We start from the raw sequence: 22341 nt of genomic DNA, 5'->3' as shown, positions 1-22341 counted from the left end.
GGGACTTAAGGTTAGGCATCTCCCCCTGGGAGGGTTAGGTTTAGGGTGCGGGGAGGGGTGGTCAGGATTAGGCACCCCCTGGGGGGAGGTTAGGTTTAGGCACCCCTGGGGGGAGGTTAAGGTTAGGCACCCCTAAAGGAGGGTTAGGGGGGGAGGGTGAGGGTAGGGTACTTGCCTCACACTGTCAGAATTTTCATCTGTCGGGCTCACAGTGTCGGGATTTGAACCAGCGGCTACACAGCCGCCGGCATTCCACTCCCATTCCGTCTACTATACACTAGCCGGCAGGTTTGATGGGGTTTTTTAAGGTAGACACCAGAATTCATTATCTACTGTGTGCTAGTCACTTGTTGAAGGTTTTCTTTTCTGCAATATCTACCAGAATGGATGGTCAGCTGTGCACTAACTACAATGTACGGAGATATGTTCTACACTAACCAAGAGATTGAGGGGCTGATCCTGAGTTGGGGCAAAGGAAACATAAAAAAAAGTAATTTTGTACCTTCGCAAAACCATGTTGCACTGCAGGTGGGGGAGATTTATAATGAGTAGTTTAGATTTGGGAGGGGTGTGTCCAAACTCTAAAGTAAATTGCAGTGTAAAAATAAAGTTGTCCAGCATTTGTGGGCTACATGCTAAAGCAGCCAGTATTTACCCTGCATGCAAAAAAAAATAAGTATGTATTTACATCAAGCAGTGGGTTGTTCAGGTGCAAATTTACCTGCTTCTTTTTTGCTTTGCTCCCAACTCAAATTCAAACTCTGAATGTCAACATTGTTTACTAGCAGGGGCGTATCTACACATTGGCCAGGATGGCACTCGCTAGAGGCGCCGGGCAATGGGGGGGCGCCGTCCGGCAGTGCCACCAGCAGCCAATGGGTGGACTACCCCAGGGGCTTGAACTATCCCCGCTAGTACCCCGGGCCCCACAAGTGTAGGGCAGCCCGCAGTGAGAGCGGTCTGCCCTACACAGTAACAAACACACAGCCGCCAGCGGCTGTAGTCTGTTTGTTATAGCAGCCAGCCAATGAGAGTTAGATGGACTCTCATTGGCTGCTGTGTCCACGGAGGGAGCCGGCTGGAGCTGACTAATGAGCTCCACCTTCTGGCTCCCCCCCCCCGCAGCGGGTCATGACGTCTCTCCCATACCATAGGATCAGGTAAGTTGCTTTTTTTTTTTATTCTGTGTCTGTGTGTGTGTGTGTTTTTTCTGGCAAAGCACAAGGGGGGAGTGTGGCTACTAGGGGGCTCTGCATAGGGCGTACTACTACTGGGGGCAATGCATAAGGGGGACTTCTACTGGAGGCACTGCATAGGGTGAACTGGGGGCACTTCCTGAAATTATGGGGGGAGGGGGGCGCCAGTCCATTACCTTGCCAGGGGCGCTCGGATCCCTAGATACACCCCTGTATACTAGCAACCAGAATTGGCTCAAGTTGGTGTAGCTGTCACAATATTGGACATAAGACTCTGCAATGAGATGTAGGGCACGCAGTGACCCTGTTTATAAGCCCCTCCATTACTTATCAGCTTTAAACACTGGGCCTCTTGCTTCCAAAGGTGTCTTATGGTGTATAGGTCTTAATAAAACATGCTTAAAAATAGTGTTATTTTAATGTGAAACTTGTATGTGAATCAACATGTCTGGTGCAATAAACGGTTTTCATTTTAAATAATTCCCTGGTACCTTTAGGCATTTTAATAATCAAATTATGTTGTTTATTGACCTGGATAGATTTCAGCAGAATGAAAGAGAGGTGATGTGCCCAGAATAATGAGTGATGTCTGAACCAGTACGTGCTTCATCTCTCACCTCTTGTGTGTTGCAGGTCTCATTACATTTCCTGAATACCAGTGCTATTAGCTTCTTACAGTTTACAGCCTAGTGCTATTTACTTTTAATAATCTGTCTCTCTATTGTTATTTGTCAAATATATCAGAATAAAAAAAGATAAATGCATGTGGGAGACAGTATAAACAGCACTGACTTCAAATATCATAAATATTATGTTAGTGAGTGAACAAAATGCCGATCACAGTAACTGTAACTTCTCAGACCTGGGCCAAAGTGTCTGCTCTTAACTTTTTCATGTACTTTATACCAGCAACAAATTGTCATGTTTGTATGCAATTAGAAGGAGGTGTGTGTATGTGTATATTTATGTGTGTGTGTGTATGTATGTATGTATGTATATATATGTATGTATATATATATATATATATATATATATATATATATAATGTGTGTATATATATAATGTGTGTGTGTGTGTATATGTGTGTATATATATATATATATATATATATATATATATATATTTATTACATACACACATACATACATATGTAGAGAGGAATAAATCATACCCCTTGATGGCCAGTGATATGTAACTGGATGCTTTTTCATGTTCTGCCCAACAGAAAGTGGAAGTCCTGAGTCTCGGATGAACGCTGTCCATTTTTTAGTTTACAAACTGCCTGATAAAAATCGAGAAATGCTGGATCTTCTCATCAAACACTTGGCTAAGTATGCAACTTTTTATTTGCTTTCAGTATAATTCATTACTTTTATAATGCAGCACTAGGAGGGAAGGGAGGGTCCCCAGCTCCCCAGGGATCCCTGGCCTGGGCTGACTAGCGGTCAGGGTTAATGCTTTGGCCCGGGAACCCGGTGATAGGGCTCCCCTGGCTGTGGCATTAGCCCCCCGCTAGAAAAAGTCTGGTACTGGTTCTGGATAATACAGGGGGACCCTACTGATTTTTTCCCCCTGTATTTCCAGAACCAGGAGAGGATCAGAACCAAGTGCTGGTTGCACAAAATACGTTGTTTGCCCCCTGTATTTTGGCAACCAGGGCTGGTTCTGACTAGCCCGATGCTGGTTGTGCTTAAATACAGAGGACCCCTACATCATTTGTCCTCTGTATTTTGCACATATAGCACTGGGCCACTAAAGCCCGGGGCTGGTTGCTCTTTAGGGGGGGGGGGGGAGCCACGCTGTTTTTTTTTCTCACACAGGCTTTAATTTTTTTTTAAAACACAGCAGCACAGACTGATCTGTCCGTGCATCTGGGTTTATTTTTTTACAGACGGATGCATGCATCACGGATATCCCTGATCCATGTACGCATCTGTCTGCTATCCTGCATGATCTAAAGATCGGCAAATCTTTAGATTGTGCGCGGCAGATCTTGTGACATGGACGGGGAGCTGTTCAAGGGAAATTGCTCATGATATCGCATCGTGAGCTCATCGTCTAGTGTGTACGCACCTTACGTCTGTCAGACTTGTAAATAAATAAATAAAATCTGCCAGAGTCTAAGTACAAAATTACCACTAGCCATCAGTGTGTGAGACCATTAATTTTCTGTATATTTCAGGATTAAGCCCGATTAATAACCTCTATCTGTCAGGATCAAGGTCTTATAATACCCTATATAAGTCAGGGAGAAGGCACAAATAGGGTATTTTTTGTACCAGGACACACACACACAGAGGGTATTTTTGTGCCTTGACACTCACAGATATAAGGTGTGCCTAGACACTAACAGATATAGGGTATTTGTTTGTGCCTGGACACTGCCAGATATACCCAATATCTGGCAAGGCCCAGGCATAAAAATTACACACATCTATCAAGGTGAAAGCACAGTAATCTATATCTACAAGGCTTTAGAACCATTAATACCCTATATCTGTCGGTGTCATGGCACACCCTATATCTGTCGGTGTCATGGCACACCCTATATCTGTCGGTGTCATGGCACACCCTATATCTGTCGGTGTCATGGCACACCCTATATCTGTCGGTGTCATGGCACACCCTATATCTGTCGGTGTCATGGCACACCCTATATCTGTCGGTGTCATGGCACACCCTATATCTGTCGGTGTCATGGCACACCCTATATCTGTCGGTGTCATGGCACACCCTATATCTGTCGGTGTCATGGCACACCCTATATCTGTCGGTGTCATGGCACACCCTATATCTGTCGGTGTCATGGCACACCCTATATCTGTCGGTGTCATGGCACACCCTATATCTGTCGGTGTCATGGCACTCCCTATATCTGTCGGTGTCATGGCACACCCTATATCTGTCGGTGTCATGGCACACCCTATATCTGTCGGTGTCATGGCACTCCCTATATCTGTCGGTGTCATGGCACTCCCTATATCTGTCGGTGTCATGGCACACCCTATATCTGTCGGTGTCATGGCACACCCTATATCTTGCAGTGTCCAGGCACAAAAAATACCCTGTATCTGTCAGTGTATATTATGCCAACTTTGACCATGTTGACATTCCGCATGTCGATAGTGATGAAATGTTGACTTGTTCATAATGCCGACATTGCTCTTGTAAGATATCCCTAATGCTAATATGGACATTTTCAGTATGTCAACATGTTGTATGTCAGCATTTGTAGATATCAACATTTTAACCATAATTGTCAACATTCTGGTCATGGCATATTGCAGGGCACGACAAATTTTGTAAAATCTAGGAACCATCTTAAAAGTTTAGGAGCTAGATCATCGTCCATTACCAAAATATATGAAAGCTTGTATAGACCACCACACATGCCCTTTCAGTGCCCCTCAACCCCTTAGTAAGCCCCCTGTAATAGTGCCACCAGTAGTAAGCCCCCTGTAATAGTGCCCCCAGTAGTGAGCCCCTTGTAATAGTACCCCTAGTGGTAAGCCCCCTGTAATAGTGCCCCCAGTAGTAAGCCTCTTGTAAAAGTGCCCCCAGTAGTAAGCCCCTTGTAAAAGTGCCCCCAGTTGTAAGCCCCTTGTAAAAGTGCCCCCAGTAGTAAGTCCCTTGTAAAAGTGCCCCCAGTAGTAAGCCCCCTGTAATAATGTCCCCAGTAGTAAGCCCCCTGCAATAGTGCCCCCAGTAGTAAGCCCCTTGTAAAAGTGCCCTTTAATAGTGCCCCCGGTAGTAAGCCCCCTGTAATAGTGCCGCGCGCACACAATAAAAACAATACTTACCTAAGCACCGATACTGCATCCGCTGCCGTCCGCCGCTCTTCGGAACTATGGGAGAGACGTCATGACGTCTATTCCATAGTGCCCGTGGGGGGACCTGGACGCTGGAGCTCAGGAGTGATCTCCGGTTTCCGCCACTCCTCGTTACTATGGGAGAGACATCATAATGGGCTTGGAAAACTCGGTCGCCAGGAGTAAACTCTTAGTCGCCCTGGCGACCGGGATTTGTCGAGCCCTGGCATATTGAATGTCAACATCATACCTTATATACTATATCTGTTAGTGTTGAGGCACAAAAAATAACCCTTTATCTGTCACTATGAAAGCACAAAAATATCCAATATCTGGGCCTGATTCAGCTTCAGACAGAATTGCACGCAGGCAGCTTTGCAATTCCGTCCTTGCAGATATGGTAATGCACAAGAGGCATCACACCTCCTGCTGCGTTACTTTTCCGAGCCGCTTTGCGTGCGTACACACAGGACCCGTGCTGCACATGCGTAGTATGGGTCAGGCGGCTGCGCAGATTTCCGACCATCGGGAATCTGCGTTCAGCAGAGCACTAGCGTGTACTGCTGATTCAGGCCCTCTGTAAATTTGGAGGCACAAAAATGTCCAATGTCTTTCAGCATCAAGGCATAGTGCATTAATATCCTGGAAAGCCATTACTTTTTCAGCCTGTCCATGATATACAATCAATCAGTGGAACCAGATCTGGAAACCAGTGTTGCTGCTTAGTGTCAAAAGTCCAGGTAGAGACACACAGATGGTTCTTGTATAACTAGATACTGTATTACATTCTTTCTAGTGTTTCTAGCCATGCCAAGAAGAACTTGATGACTGTAGCTAATCTGGGAGTTGTATTTGGGCCGACATTGATGAGGCCACAAGAGGAAACTGTTGCAGGCATCATGGACCTAAAGTTTCAGAACATTGTTGTTGAAATACTTATCGAAAACCATGAAAAGGTAATTACATCACTTCAGTGACTGTATACACCTCAATTTTGCAGCAGAATTTGGAATATTCTAATACAGATATTTCCTATTGTATTCATATAAAAAAATAGAATTTTCACCACTTTTTGTTTAAGATATTAAAATGAAAAATAAAATGAAAGTCGTTATAGGTGCGTTTAATTGCATAAAAACAAATTGTCAACTGTAGATTATCTAGAAATGAAAACCAGGACATAAAATGAATTAATGATGAATGCATGTTGTACCAGGGCTTCTGCAGCTGTAAGTGATGTGAAAATACATAGGAGGCAGGACAGGCGGCTGGTGATTGTATATAAAAGCAAATGCCTGCCACTTTCTGTTTGTGCCAACAATAAGGAATAAAAACTCCCTGTCCGCAATAAACATTCTTTATTAGAATTTTTTATGGATATGAAATTGGTGAGAAAAAGGCTTCATCCCTCATACCCTCACTTCTACTGTTAGTGGCTTCACCCCAGCTATTTGCCTAAAGGAGTACAGCACAACACAGGTTTACAGTCAAGTGAGGTGATATCAGGACACGAGAAGACATGGCCAGGAAGCCAATTTTCATTTGCAGGAGGAAAATACTTGTATTACCAGCAAAGGCATAACAGGCCAGACAAGCGACTTATTGTCAGTATGAAAGTGTGGAATGCAGCATATAATTAAATGCAGTATACAATAGCTTAGTCATTATATAGAGGAGGAATGAGTGGCTAGGGGATCCCCAATGAGCTTTTGTATTTGTGTAGGTCATGGTGACATTGTATATTGCACCCAATATACAGTATTACATGATTCTGAAATGAAATAGGAAAAGGAATTATTTGTTTTAATTGGATTTTATTTTCTTTGCAATCTTGTTACCATGCAACATTTACACGAAAAGTGACAATGGGTAATTCAATTAAATTAAGGCATACATTGCAGGGTGAAAGCATGAAAACAATACCATCTTACAATTTATATTATGAGGAGAACTCAGGTGGTTCCTATCCATTGGCTTGTCTTTCTTCACCTACACCCTACGTGCTGTGAGTGCTTGATTGGCACAGATTCATTGCGATAGTGGGACCTGTGCAAGTACTATAACCTTAAACTGTTCACACACTTTGTATAGTTTCCCATTAATCAGAAGAGTGAGAATTGCGTCATATGTGACTGATTAAAAGTGGTCAGCCAATCAGAGCAAACAGTCTTTGTAAGCGATGTTCTTTGTTGTTTCCTTTATATAGATGTGTCCTCATACATCTAGCCTCCTTGCGCCTTAAACAGACCTAATCGCGCCATGTCGTGGCATGACCCTGTGGTGCCGAGCATCTTTTTCTGTGACTTTTTGCCTTCAAATGTGTCTTATTCACACAGTGATGTGAATAGCTAGCACAAGCTTCTGCTGATTAAATTGATATGCTGCATGGGAATCAGTATGATTTACCGCCGGCCATGCAAATCCCGACAGCGGCAGCCCGACAGAGGAGGAAATCCTGATCGTCCTAAGGTAAGTACTAACTAACTAACCTAATTCTACCCCCTAACCCTCCCTTAGGGGTGCCTAACCCTAACCTCCCCCTCTAAGTGCCTAAACCTAAGTCCCCCGGGGGGAAGGGTGCCTAACCCTAACCTCCCCCTGGGGGTGCCTAACCCTAACCCCCCCTTCCCCTAGCCTAACCCTAACCTTCCCGGGGGGATGTGTAGGTCTAATGACAGGCGTCGGGATTTCGACGTCTGTCATTAGTGTCTTGCCGGGATTAGGCGGTCGGGATTACGTCCGTCAGCTTCCCGACTGCTCCTTGCAGCATGCCTGTGTTCTGTGTGTGTCTGCGGTTGTATATCCATGCGAAACTCTACGTTACAGTATTACAGCCACTGACACTGTAATGTAGCGTTTTGCATGCAGATACACCTGCACTCGCTCACAGGACATAGGCATGCTGCATACCATTTTAATCAGCTTGTGCTAGCCATTCGTATCACTGTGTGAATAAGACTCATTTGGAGGTAAAAAGTTGCACAAGAGACGCTCAGCGCTACCCAGGCACACGGAGCTCCCACGTTATGTGTGGCGCGACTTGTAGCACATGGAGGATAGATGTATGTGGACACATCTGTATTATGCCATTGTTTTACTGCAGTATTTTACATCTCATATTAATATTATTCATTCCCACAACTGGGAACCCTTATGTGTGACCAGCCTGAACCTTATAGGAGACTTCAGTTGCAACTGCAGCTCCCAAATGCTCAGCGAAAGTCTTTAACAGATCCATGGAGAACAAATCCTACTATTGCATGCCTGGACCAAGTGCCAAGTTAGAACTACATATTTAGTGAATACACTATTTAAGTAGTGCAGGTTTTGCTCTCTCGTTCTGTGCCTGTGTTAAAGTAAGTTCTGTCATTTTAAAGAGTTGTGTTTAATATGCTGTTACAAACAATTATCGTTTTTGATCTCTTATTACTTTTGTTTCTTGGTGTTCTAAAGAGTGAGTAAATGTTTGTGCATGTCTGTATATTACTTATCTAAAAAATATACCCAATTTATCTTATGTATGTAAGAAAATTTGTCCAGCATTGTGTATGTTCTGTCATATAGAGAATCCTGTTGTATCTCACTAGTGCAGGGATGGGGGCCGTATTTATTAAGGCATGCGCAATCATTTGGTCTGGCCCTCAGAGCTTTTTTCTGCTAGCCTCATCTGGCTAGCAGGGTGCCTAGAATGGCACACTGCAGCCAGAATCGAGGTAGCAGTGCCGCCTGGAGCGTCCTTAGAATGCTTCAGACGGTCACATCGCTGGCCTTACAGCTCTCCGGAGCATCCAGCTCTCCGGTGATTGTGGCCCCTTCCCCGTGTTGCCTCACACGGAGGAGGAGTGGCCGGTACTGGGCCCGCAAATAATGTTTTATATATATATATATATATATATATATATATATATACAGGTTGAGTCTCCCATATCCAAATATTCCGAAATACGTAATATTCCGAAATACGGAAAATTTTTAGCATGACTGAGAAAGTGAAACCTTAGCTTTCTGATGGTTCAATATACACAAACTTTGTTTAAAGCTCAAATTATTAAAAATATAGTATAAAATAACCTTCAGGCTGTGTGTATAAGGTGTATATGAAACATAATTGAATTCCATGTATGTACACACACTTTTTTTGATGCACAAAATTATTAAAAATATAGTATAAAATGACCTTTAGGCTGTGTGTATAAGGTGTATATATAACATAAATGCATTCTGTGTTTAGATTCAGGTCCCATTCCCAAGATATTTCATTTTATGCAAATATTCCAAAATACGGAATATTCCGATATCCAAAATACCCCTGGTCCCAAGCATTTTGGATATGGGAGACTCAACCTGTATCAAAATGGCCCTCTGCACAAAAAAGGTTCCCCACCTCCGTTCTATTGCATGCATCGTTAGCTTTCAAGATTCCTGAGTAACACAAATGCACTGTACAGATTGCAAATTGGTCATACATACATGAGAGCAGGACTAGTTATTAGATTGCTGTGTGAGAACTTGGTTTACAAGAAAATGCTGGTAAAAGCTGCTTTGTCCTATGTATTACTCATAAGAGGGCAGTGTGGTACCACGAGGAAGAAATGTCTGCTGAAAAGCAGACAGACATTTTTAAGGAAGAAAAATAAAAGCTTAGCAGACAAATTCTTTGAACGCAGGTGATGAATTTTTTGAATTTATGGTATCTTAGCAGTGAGACACAACAGGATATGCACTGTTAAGTGTGACGTTCCATGTCTCACAAACCGTTTTAATTATTGTTTAAACAAAGTGCAGCAAACTGTGTATACGAAGATGTTTAGGTAGAAATTGTGTCTTCTGTACTTTCCCCTGTACTTGTGCAAAGGTTCACATTTATGCTCCTGCCCTTTTGTATACATCTATAATACATTCATGACAAACACGTATTTTGCGCCGTCCACCCCACCCCCTTCCCTCCATATTAAATTACAGCAGCCCAGCAGTCTCCTATGACTGTGGAGGGGAGCGATCACGCTGATCGTGCCCCCTCATGGCTTTGCTGAGGGGCTCACAGTGCCCCCCTCCCCAGCGCATGGTGCTGCAAAAAAAATGTTTTTCTTTAATCCTAAGGGGGGGTGGCCATGCCCCCTCCCATCACCGGCCGGGCTTTCTACACTCCTGCAGGCTAGTACAGACCAGGCACTAGGACTGACTGGAATGAAGGAAGAGTCAGACTGGAACTGACTATGCTTCTGGAGCAGGGCTGGATTTGGAACTGAAGTCAGGCTGGAACTGACATTGCTGCTTGAAACGGACTGGAACCGGCTGGAATGGAATAGCAGTCAGAAGTGCAGCAAGATGGTAATTGCACTAGTATTGCTAGATACAGAGTGTAGCACTGTGGAGCTCAGGTATAACAGAACACAGTGAGAACTGTTAGACTTTACTCAGAATGGATGTAGCTGAGTTTGGAAAGTGCTGAGGAGTTGCAGTATACAGGTGGAAGGAGTCTGTACTGCTGGTCAATGATACAAAGGCTGAGAACTCACTAAATTATATGTAACTTGCAGAGGATTTAGAGGTTAACAGCATGCCAGGAATCAGGATCTCTGTAACAGATTGGGATATGCACTCCAGCAGCACTTACTAGAAGGACTTTGATAAATACTGAAATCAGGATCCTCTGAAAGATAATTAGCCTGGAGTGAGGTTTAGCAGTCAGGGACTCTGGCAACTGCTAAGGCTGTATGTATTGCAGTCTGACAACTTAGTGAGCTCAGAAGGCTACTGAAGACAGAGATCAATGGCCGAATTCTGTATACAATCACTGTAGCTAAAGCTGGGGGGGAACACAGTAGTTAGCAGGCTTAACAGAAGAGGAACTCATCTGAGCAGGAATCTGCGGTAACCAAGAAGGTAAAGAATTACACTCTGGAGCCAGGGAATGCTAAGTAGCTTGCTGCAAGTAAGAACGGATAGCAGGATCTCTCTCAGGGAAGAGCTTGTTGCTCTGGCACTGGATTAATGGCCAGAGAAGGTTTACAAAGGAAATGCAGGTCTCTGCTTGGTTGCCAGTGTCAGCTGAGGTAAGGAGCACTCTGATTGGAGGAATGCAAGCAGTTAACATGCTCCAACATGGTGACGTACGTGCAACTGTACTCAAACAAGATGAGCAGAAAGCCTGACCTGCAGGACAATTGGCAAAGGTAAGTCACATGACATATTACTTAGAACATGAGAGTAGGAAGTCAGGATCGTGATCGTGTGTACTTAATCTTGTGACGCTGCAGAAAGATTCCTGCTACTTTGTTATAAGAGCACCCACTGATTGCAGTGAGCAATAAGCAGTGGATTATACCCATGGTGGGTGGAACTCACCCTTTGCAGTTTTGGGCTACATAATCAGGGCGAGTCCCATGCACCTTAACAACCAAGGGATTAAACTCAAGCACTCCACTCCAATTACAGTAATGCAAGCTCCGCTTACACCACATCTTTATCAGACTATGGGTAGATGTACTTGGTCCTTCCTCCTGTACAAAATGGCAATCCCACTCCACATGTGCAAAGACAAAAAATTTTGTCCCACATGTAATATGCTTTTTAAGAAGTGGTATATTTATAGTAAGTATATGGTGACAGACAAAAAAAAATACTAATCACAACAAACACTAATAGGAAAGAAAATATATAAAGAAAAATATCTAAAAGTTAGTATGAGTGTCATGCATAGGGGTCTTGGCATCAGACATTCCTTTATTTAAAGTTCCAAAACATCACAGAGATGTTGGCCTGTGATGATTGCTGCACCTGTTGAGTTCACTTTGTCTGCTAGTCCAATGGTGGAGACCACTCACTATTTAAACTAGCTCCAGTGTTCAAACTATTGCCTGAACAGTGAGTTCATACCCAGATAGTTCAAGGCTCCAGGAGCGCTCTGTATCCTGTATCGTGTCTGTGACTTCCTTATTGCCTCATCGATTCCAGCAGGTTATCGTCCTTCCCTGAATATCGCTCACCTGTCAGCTTTACAATGGTCACCCTGCTATAGACCAGCATCACAGCCTTCACACTGTTATGCCGAGTTCCAACTACCACTATATTCTTATCCAGCCAGCGCCGCAGCTTCCACGCTCATCCATTACTCATCTGCCACTGTGTCTGCAGTTCAGCCAGCGTTACATCGTCCACGCTACTCACCATCTTGGAAACATTCACCGTAGTGCTCCGTTACCTGCCAGGCCTGCAGTTCCCATACTGCATATAAGTCAGCCTTACTATTGCACTCCAGCCTGCAAATATACTCTGCAATTTACCTGTGAACTGTATACATCCTCGGTCTATACCATCATACCGCTGGGACATTGCTAGTTGTTCTGTTCTACTCGGTGCTCAGTAGTTATCCAGGTATATAGTATACTACCCTGCTAGTAGAATTGGTTTCCCTGCTTTGCGTGCTATTGTCTTGGGCTGGTTTAGAGAAAGGTGCTGGTTCCAGGGCTGTAGTTCGTGTGAGGTATACAGTCAGTGCACTGTGGTGTTCAGAGACTGTAATACTTTTCCTAACATTCAGTTGCTGAGTTCTGCACTTGTTCCGGATCTTGCGTCAGAGTTGTGCCAGGGTTACAGCTTTCTCAAGTTGTGTCCTGGATACATAAGTTCCTATCTACCAGTACTATGCTATTCTGAGTTCCTTGGTCACCCTTGTGGTTGGAGCATGTTTCTGGTCTAGTAGGCCTCCGTGGTCACTAGATGAGGGAGTGCCCAGTTACCTGGGTAATCACCCCGGTTCCAGTTTAGCATTGTTGCGCATCATAAATCTGTGGTTCCTTCACATGCAATAGTTTCTAGCCTCCTGTTTGCTCATGAGCCAGAACTGAATCAAACCATCTCGTTTCACAAGCACGTCAGCCAGGCCCAAGGGTCCCGAGCCAGATCTACAAAATAATCAGACGGTGACTATGAGGAATAGATGCTTAATATGGGTATAGAAGATGGATCTGGTCCTGGGATGATGTCTCTTCCCAAATCGCCAAATCTCCAAGGCACTAGCCAAGTAAGGTAAGTCCACAATTGTTAGCAAATGTCAGAGGAGGTAAGTTTCCAGACCCGTTTCGTCCTATTCTGGAGTTCTTCAGAGGTACTGTAGTGTTGAGCGAGGTACTCCACTGTGATCCCTTTATATAGAATCTGAATAGTAATTGATTTTGGCGCCATTTACAGTGAGGCCCAGCTTACCGCTGAGGGTGCTTTCCTCAGAGATGGAGCGCTATGTAAATCAGCGCTGTGCAGGGTCATTATATACAACATAAATGGAGATGCATGCCTTAATGAACAATGTATCATTAATAAGTAAATACTTTACCTGAATATCAGTAGTGCAGCAACACATCGAAGCAGTGGAGGGAATCTGAGGGAGGTTACATTTTAGAGGATGACTGTGGTTCCTCTTCTAACCATGGTTTCTTCTTGAAGTAGGCATCGAGAATTGGCTGTCTTTTCTAAACTTTCCTCTCATGAAGCAGTTTTTAGTTAGCCGGAAACCATAACCAGAATACCTCTTATTGCTTTGCACCCTTTCGCATTATTGATGAACTGGTTCATGATTTGAGTGATGGTCGTAATGCTGCTGTTGAGGAATTCTGGGGTGAAGTTTCTCGCTGATGCTTCCTCTTCTCCATCGTTCACTCAGATTCACTCATGATGGATTGCTATGACAATTCTTGAAGCTCTTTTTTACTATGGCTCTTCAACATCATTATAACTAAACTTCATCTAATCACGTTTCATTGACCCGTTCAGCGAGGTTTCAAAGTCGATGCATGCTGCTGGCCATGGCTTTTTCCCCATGCTCCGTTCATGCAATTTGTACTTCATTTCTGGTATCTGATATTCTACAGCTTTCATGACGTAGTTTTGGTAAAATTGCTTGGTGGCTTTTTCTGTCTGTTTCTTTTATGAGTTGCTTGAATGTGCATTTAAAGTATTTGACCTAACAGTTCAATATTATTCCTTGATCCATTTTTTGGAGCAATGAAGTAATGTTAGGTAGAATGTAAACCACAGGAATGAAGGTCCAAAGTGTCCAAGATTCTGAGGGTTACCTGTGAAATTATTTATTAAGCACCAACGATGCTTTAGTCATGTCCCTCACAGTACTGGCCCACGGCTGGATATGCCCATGGTGTTTTGCAGTTATACACAACAATAGGCTTTAACTTACCTTTAGCATTGCCCCCTTACAAGAGCGTTAACCGGTACTTTGTGGCTTTGGGGGGGATTCATGAAAGCTTGGAAAGATTTAAAATTGAGAGATAAACTACCAACCAATCTGTTCTTAACTGTCATTGTACAAACTGTTTGAAAAATTACAGGAGCTTAATTGATAACTTTGAGGTCATAATTTCAGAAGCTTTTATTTTTTCTTCATTTTTTACAACTGTTCTAATCAGTGATGTAGCAAAGTTCAAAGAGGTGCCAACATCAACCTGATGCTCACCAGCTTCCAAATGCTGTCACTTGCAGTTTCACATGCATGCTAATACTTTCCCTAGAAATCTTAGATCCACTACCCTCACTGGAAGATGCAGGCTGTTTTCCAGACATTATGGGTAAGGACATACAGCGGGTAAAATAAGTATTGAACACCTCAACATTTTTCTCAGTAAATATATTTGTAATGGAGCTATTGTAATGAAATGTTCACCAAATGTCAGCAGCAACCCATGCAATCCACACATGCAAAGAAATCAAACCATAGATGCCCATAAATTAAGTTATGTGTAATAACGTGATATGACACAGGGAGTAAGTATTGAACACATGAAGAAAGGGAGGCGCAAAAAAGCATGGAAAGCCAAAACACCAGCTGAAATATATCAGTAATTAGAAAGCAATCCTGCCCCTTGTCAGTGCAAATTAATATACGCTGCTTCAGTCCCAACTGATGGCCAATAATGTCTCATTACCAAAATGTGACACAAGAAACGTCTCATGATGGGTAAAAGCAAAGAGCTCTCTCAAGACATTTGCAACCTTTATTGTTGCAAAACATACTGAAGGCATTGGTTACAGAAGGATTTCTAAAATTCTGAATGTTCCAGTGAGCACTGATGGGGCCATAATCCGGAAGTGGAAAGAACATCATTTCACCATAAACCGGCCACGACCAGGTGCTCTTCGCAAGATTTCTAACAGAGGAGTAAAAAGAATTATCCAAGAGCCAAGAACTACTTATGGAGAGCTTCAGAAAGATCTGGAATTAGCAGGTACAATTGTTTTAAAAAAAACAATAAGCAATGCACTCAACCACCGTGACCTGTATGCACGCTCACCACACAAGACTCCATTGCTGAAGAAAATGCATGTTGAAGCTCATTTAAAGTTTGCTGCACAACATTTGGACACACCTGTGAAATACTGGGAGAATATAGTCTGGTCAGATGAGACGAAAACTTAACTCTTTGAGTACCATAATACACACCATGTTTTGAGGATAAATGGCACTGCACATCACTCCAAAATCACCATACCAACAGTGAAGTTTGGAGGTGGGAACATCATGGTGTGGGGCTGTTTTTCAACATACGCCACTGGCATACATCATGTGTTTGAAGGAAGGATGAATGGAAAAATGTACCGAGACATTCTTGATAAAAATCTGCTGCCATCTACTAGGATGCTGATGATGAAATGAGGGTGGACATTTCAGCAAGACAATGATCCCAAACACACAGCCAAGGACACTCTCAACTGGTTTCAGAGAAAGAAAATAAAGCTGCTAGAATGGCCCAGCCAATCACCTGACTTGAATACAGTTGAAAATCTATGGAAAGAACTAAAGATCAGAGTTCATAGAAGAGGCTCATGGAACTTTCAAGATTTGAAGACTGACTGTGTGGATGAATGGGCCAAAATCATACCTAAGCAATGTATGCGACTAGTTTCTCCATACTGGAGGCGTCTTGAAGCTGTCATTACCAACAAAGGCTTTTGTACAAAGTATTAAATAAGTTTCAGTAAGCGTGTTCAATACTTTTTTCCTGTGTCATATCACATTATTACATATAACTTAATTTATGGATATCTAAGGTTTGATTTCTGTGTGTGTGGATTGCATGAGTTGTTGCTGACATTAAAAATATATTTACTGAGAATAATGTGGATGTGTTCAATACTTATTTTACCCACTGTAAGTGAGAGACCACATTCTGTGGTGGCAGAATGTTAATCAAGTGTATGTGAATCACACTCATTGGCTGTTTCAAAGTCGGCTACTCATGCGTGTTGCTATGCATGGTAGTGTTAAGGGTGGTCTCCCTGTATTTTATCTCAGGATTACTCCGGAAACAATTACAGTACAAGCAAGCAGATAAAAAGATGAATGAGAACATGTTTAAAAGATACAATATAACAATACCAGGAAGGCTGATAGGAGTGTAATGGTGGCTTCGTCCTCACATTGCCTCCTTCCCTTAGGTGCTGCACAGAGGAGTGGAATGTCTGTTTCATTGCTGCTGCTCTTCCTCTGTTGCACAGGGCAGTGCCACACTGCCAGCCTATTGCGGACACAGAGGAGCAGCAGCATCACTATGGAATGTAGGAAGTGCACACTTATTTATAGCGACACCTCTTCCCCATGTTTTGTCCGTGTACCAGATGGTTATAAAATGTACAATCCGCAGAGTTCTCTGCACTTATTGTGGTGCACTCTGGGCCTGATTCAGAGCCGGACGCTATTTGCGGACAGTCGTTCCAAAAAAAGGGGCCGGCTATTTAAATTGAGTGCTCGCTCTTTGCGGTTTGTTGATGCCTCTATGTCTGAGTGAGCGAACGAAACATGCGCTCGCTATTTTGTAAAGACGCCGTTCGCATCACACGTCATCTCTGGTATTTATTAGATTAATCGGGTACATCGAAAGGCATCTGAACTGCGCGCAGTGCTTGTGGTAGGTTTTTCCTACCGCAATCACTGCGAGCAGTTCAGGCTAAAAGACAACCAAGTGACGTGGTCGATGATGCTCCTTTACTAATTATGCACTCCCATTAAACGCCCTTTTGACCGTTAGGCACGCCTACGTTCGGATCTCCACTCCCCCGTTTTCAAGCACCTTCCCCTGTTACCACCCACAAATGGTACATTCTGTCAATCAAATTAGCAGCCCCTCTCTGTTTTGCGAGCGCACAATTTCCGACTGCAATGACTGGTTTGCGCATGCGCATTACGACCCATACGCATGCACAGTTGTGCGAACATCGCTCAGAGCGAACGAGTGGCCGCTTACGAGCGGCTCTGAATCAGGCCATCTGTGTTTTAGGTGCCCCTGAAATGTTCTAATTTGGATGATTCGAATTTCAAAAACTTGCCTAGTAGAATTACTGCATACCAAAAACCTCTAGTAACTGATACAACAGACATGTTTAACATCAAACAAAAAATATATAGTCAAAACTGTTTTGATAATATAAATTGCAAAGTTCAAAGTTTTAAGATGCACTGGAAACTTGTATTTAATTACGTTTTTATACAGTTTATATATATATATATATATATATATCATACATACAATGTTTTTTTGACAGACCTTTACTAGGAATTGACTGTGGTTTCTGTCTGAACTGTGAATGCCGTAGCTTTCAATTACTGTTTTAATAGAGTTCATTGTCCCCTATAGTAGAGATGGTGAGAGTGACAGTTTTCCAAAAGCTTGACGGATCAGGGACAGAACAGGATGTGTTCCTGGTCCGCCAAGCATTCAAAGAAGTGTCAATGTGTACTGAAGAAGGGACCAATATAGGCTGCTTGACCACTTTATTAACAGCTCAATCTGAGATGCTCAGAGAAATTTATAGGAATAATACACTGTATATCACGTGCCTCATAATGTATATTAATCGAAGCCTCTGTCATTATGAAATATTCAGTACCAACTTTTATTGATTTTTATTATTTATGCTTTATTGTAATATTTTCCTTTTCGAAGATTGTGGGTGCTTTTGTCTCAGCAGATTTTAGGGACAGCAAAATAGGGGAACTTTACTGCATAAAAGCTCATTTGTTTCTTTTAAAACTTAACAATGTTTTAATAGGCAGGTCTAATGATTAAAGCAATCATTTCTGTTTTCAGTCTTGAACAGATCTGTGCACTTAATGGAATTTAATGGGATTTGAATACACTAAAAAAACAAAACTGTTACTATAGTCACATGTTTGTGTGTTGGCAGTGCCCCTTTTCCAGCATAATAGTAGCCAGTGGCAGAACCAATTGAACATCGTGGAGACAAAAACAAGTAGCTTATGGTCCCCCAATCTCACAGGTCTGCGTGGGTATGGAACCCGCTCATTGGCAGCGCAGTCTAAAAATCTTGCAGTAGCAGGAAGCGGTCTACAACGTGCGCAATATTTTGTATCTGTTAAGGGGCCTATCCATTAGCAGATAAATTGAACGACTGAATGATATATCGTTCAGTCGTTCAATTTATTTGCTAATGGATAGGCCCTGAACGATGACAGATGCGCACTCCCGCGGACGATAAATTTTATCTTTCGTCTCTCCAACATGTTGGTCAATTATCGCATATCGCTGCCATATATTAGAAATATCTGGCAGCTTATATGTGGTGATCGATGAACGATATTAACAGCAGCTACAAAGCCCTGGAGAGGAAAAAATCCAGTCCCTGAAAGATGTCATGTGATATCGTTCATTGTTCGTCTTTTGCAAAAATCTGTCATGTACATGACAGATATCTTTCAGCACAGCCACTAGAATTTTTAATAGATATCTTTTGTCTTTCATCGTTGAGAAAAACATCTGCTAATGGATAGGCCTCTTTATAGTTGGGTCACATCTCTGCCATGGTGTTTCCTAGTAAATGCATAAATAGTACATTCATGTGTTACTAATACATTGAATACGACTCCATCATTCAAATTATTGAATTATAATGTGTTAATTAAAAAATGCAGCTTATTGCACTGGACGAAAAAGACTTCAATGCAAAAATATGATGGGAAAAAATGTTAAACCATCTAAAACAAAAGTAGACAAAATAAGCATTAATTGACCCGATTCAGAGCTGTATGCTAAAAGCACAGCACAGTCTTTGGATGCTGCTGTTGTATGACAAAAATGCTATTGCTGCAGGAGGCGTCTGAAAACTAAAGACATCCACTGCCAGCTTTGTAGGTCAAAGTGCTGCGTACGAAGATTCAGCATCGGAACACCATTGTCAGTCTTAGTAAGTCTAAGGCTACTTAGAATGGCCTGTGCTGGGACCAGGAAATCTGCGTCGCAAGACTCAGACCCTGACCTCGACATGTCTACAAAACAACATGCCCCCATTTTGTAAAATTCGCACAGTCACCACCCCGCCCACAAACAGCCGAGGCATGTCAATCATGCTGTGGCTCAGGGGGCACTGCGATCGTCTTCGCAGCCACTGATCTGCGATTGTGCAGTGCTGATCCTGCGCAAATCATTAACCATCGGAAATGTAGGCCAACTATTGTTTTTGCGTATGCCTCTTAAACCATCCCAATGTGAACAAACCTTTCCAGATTTTGTTTATTTTTTTCCTCCTTATATACAAAGGTATTGGTCAGTGTATGAAATGTGTAGCTCTTTATTTTTCCTGTTAAATTGTGTGGTAAGGATCCAGCACCTTTTAAAATACACTCTAGTCTGAGGTTTTCACCACTCTTGTATGAGCTCCAAACTTGATACAAGATTCCTGCTCCTTGCATAATGCCCCATTGCCAAGTAGATAATATATGTTGTATGCTTGCTTTCAGATTTTTAGAAACCCACCAGATGACTCCGTGCAAGAGCCAACATCTCTTTCTCCTCGTGCCCCACCTAGACAGTCAAGGAGGCAGCGTAACAAGAGGCCACTTGCTGTGTACAACCTCTGCCTTGAACTAGATAACGGTAAGATGATCTCAAACACCTCAGCACAACCCTCGCTGAGACAGACTCCTGCCACACAGCCATGAAGACTACCTAATGCATCCATTGATAATGTTAGCCATATAAATATTTCATGCATGTACTAAGCACTTGCCTTCCTTCCATGTGTAGGTGTAGTAATGTTTTATAGCTCTAATGAAAAATATATTAAATCAATTTGCGCTAATTCAAAGTAAATAAAAAGTGTATATAAAAAATATACGTATATACTCAGGAGGTCGGATAAATTAATTAAAAGATATATATATATTTATTTATCTAATATAATGCGCACCAAAGATGATATCCATCTAAAATACAACCGGCTGTATAACCTAAATGCAAGAGTATATCATATAATACTTTTATTCCGTGAATGCATAAAAACAAAAACAACAGATGTAAATGCACAACTTTGATTATTATAATAACCCCATGGCAATGTTTCTGATGTAACTAATATAAATGATAAAAGTCTTAGTCCAGAGCAATATACCAGCTTATCGCTCCTGGTTCAATAAGACAAGCAAAGTGGAGCAAATTAATAGTCACCGCTGTCAAGGTAAGATAACCGCCAAAGTGCTGTGTAGTACACGGGTAAAGTAATCCTGGGTGTCCACTGTGATGTAATCTGTGGCTAGGCAGCTGTAACCACAAACTGCCCTTACGTCCCACTCCCGAATGCTGCTTGGGTTATAAGCACTGATGTCCGCTGCGAGTGCTGGAAACCTCTGTCCGAATCGGTTAGATGAACTAACCGGGGAAACAGCAGCACACTCGTGCAGGATAGAACACCTGACAATACGGTGATAGCTTCTAATAAATTGTTGGATCACACTTTGTAACTCTGAGATATAACTAGTGGTTTGCGGCAAAAGCATGATCCCAGGGCAACAAAAACATAATTTGGAGAAGGTCACCCAATGGAAACGAAAGAAAAAAGAAACACTGGCTACATGGGCCGAGCACAAAAATATAAATTAACTATAGAATAGTTCTGGACAGCGGTACAGAGTTACATTGTTAGGGAATTAGGCATTTAGATTACTATATTACTATGGCCTGGGCACTGTGGGATCTCCATTCATCTTCAATCCCACTCCGTTGCTCAATAGACAATGCCTGTCATTTAGCACGTATTGCTGCAGCTTCTAATAAGACCATTCTGTCTCAATGGATCACTAAGGAACTGGTTCGCATTTCCTTAATGTTCCCAAGATTGGCACATTTGTACCAAATGGACTGGACTGAATTCTCATTAGATGTGAAAACCAGAGTTGAAAAGTTTTTCAGTATCTGGCTACCCTAGTTTGTCACTTTACCAACCCATGTTAGAGAGTTCACCAAGCAAGCTTAAACTAACATCTTGGTATAATATAGAAACTTTGGCTAAAGGGTCCCCTCCTTTTTAATCTCCGCTATGAGTTAGAAGCAAAACTATTTTCTCTTTTTTGTATTGCATTTATGTTATGGTGAATATGGTATTATTTGTATTTACCTATTTGGATACTCTGTTCTCTGTAGTTCAGATTTATATGTGACCATGTTTTATAGAGTCTCTTTCTAACTAATACATGGTAAAAATGAAGATTAGTACTTTCAGGCATCCTATGACTGTTTTGCACTTAGGGGGGTATTCAATTTGGGAGCGAAAAGTCCAGCACAGACATCGCAGCTTTTCTGGGGATAAAGTATCGGGCGCGTGCCCGCTTTATCCCCGTATTCAATTAGGAAGCAGCGAAAACGGGAGCCTCCAGAAAAGATGTCCAGACATGGGGGTTCACTATTGGTACCCCCATTTTAGCCTGCTGAAGGAAGTTGGGGATTGTAATAGCCGCTGCAGGTGAGGTGGTGAAGAATAGCACTTAGGTTTTTTTTGGGGGGGAAATAACTTGTTCCATCAAATTTGGGGTACATGAAAATGGGTGCAAGCATATTTTAAAGTCCCTAAAATGATTTTTAAAAATTCTTCAAAAAATGAAGAAAACACCTGCCGCATATAAGGGAACCCCTCTGGATTTAATTTGGCTTTTTTATAAGTGTGTTCTGTATTTTTTTTTTTTTTTTTTTTTTTTTAATACCCCAAATTTAAAGGTCATTTTTTTAGGGTGTCCCGATATGTATTTTTTAATTTTTTTTACACAACTTTTTTAGGGGACATTTCTAGGGGTGCAGGCTATTTTTTTTAAGCCTAAACCCGAATACTGCACTTTTTTTCACCAGCAAAAGGCTGGTGAAGACTTATCCCTGCGAAAAGTCAATGTAATTGAATAGGGGGATAATTGAAATAGGCGAAAATGACGTCATCAGCGATAAATTATCTGACATGTCGCCTCAAATTGAATACGGCCCAAAGGGGGGGTATACAATTAGCTGCGGCTAATTACCTTGCCCGGGGCTATACAATTAGCCCCGAAG

General features: G+C 42.3%; 1 protein-coding gene across 2 annotated transcripts in view; it reads left to right on the top strand.

Moving 5' to 3' along the window:
* Positions 1-22341, top strand: part of ARHGAP10 (Rho GTPase activating protein 10) — a 329480-nt gene that overhangs the window by 190247 nt on the left and 116892 nt on the right. For both annotated transcript variants that reach the window (XM_088448420.1, XM_088448421.1), the window contains exons 17-19: positions 2422-2527; positions 5802-5961; positions 19770-19905. In XM_088448420.1, the coding sequence (XP_088304546.1) occupies positions 2422-2527; positions 5802-5961; positions 19770-19905 (402 nt within the window). The remainder of the gene's footprint in view (positions 1-2421; positions 2528-5801; positions 5962-19769; positions 19906-22341) is intronic.

This window comes from Taudactylus pleione, unplaced genomic scaffold (genome assembly GCF_031769625.1).
Source record: "Taudactylus pleione unplaced genomic scaffold, aTauple2 ptg000021l, whole genome shotgun sequence".
In the NCBI taxonomy this organism is placed as follows: domain Eukaryota; kingdom Metazoa; phylum Chordata; class Amphibia; order Anura; family Myobatrachidae; genus Taudactylus; species Taudactylus pleione.
This window is presented reverse-complemented; position numbering and strand designations above follow the sequence as displayed.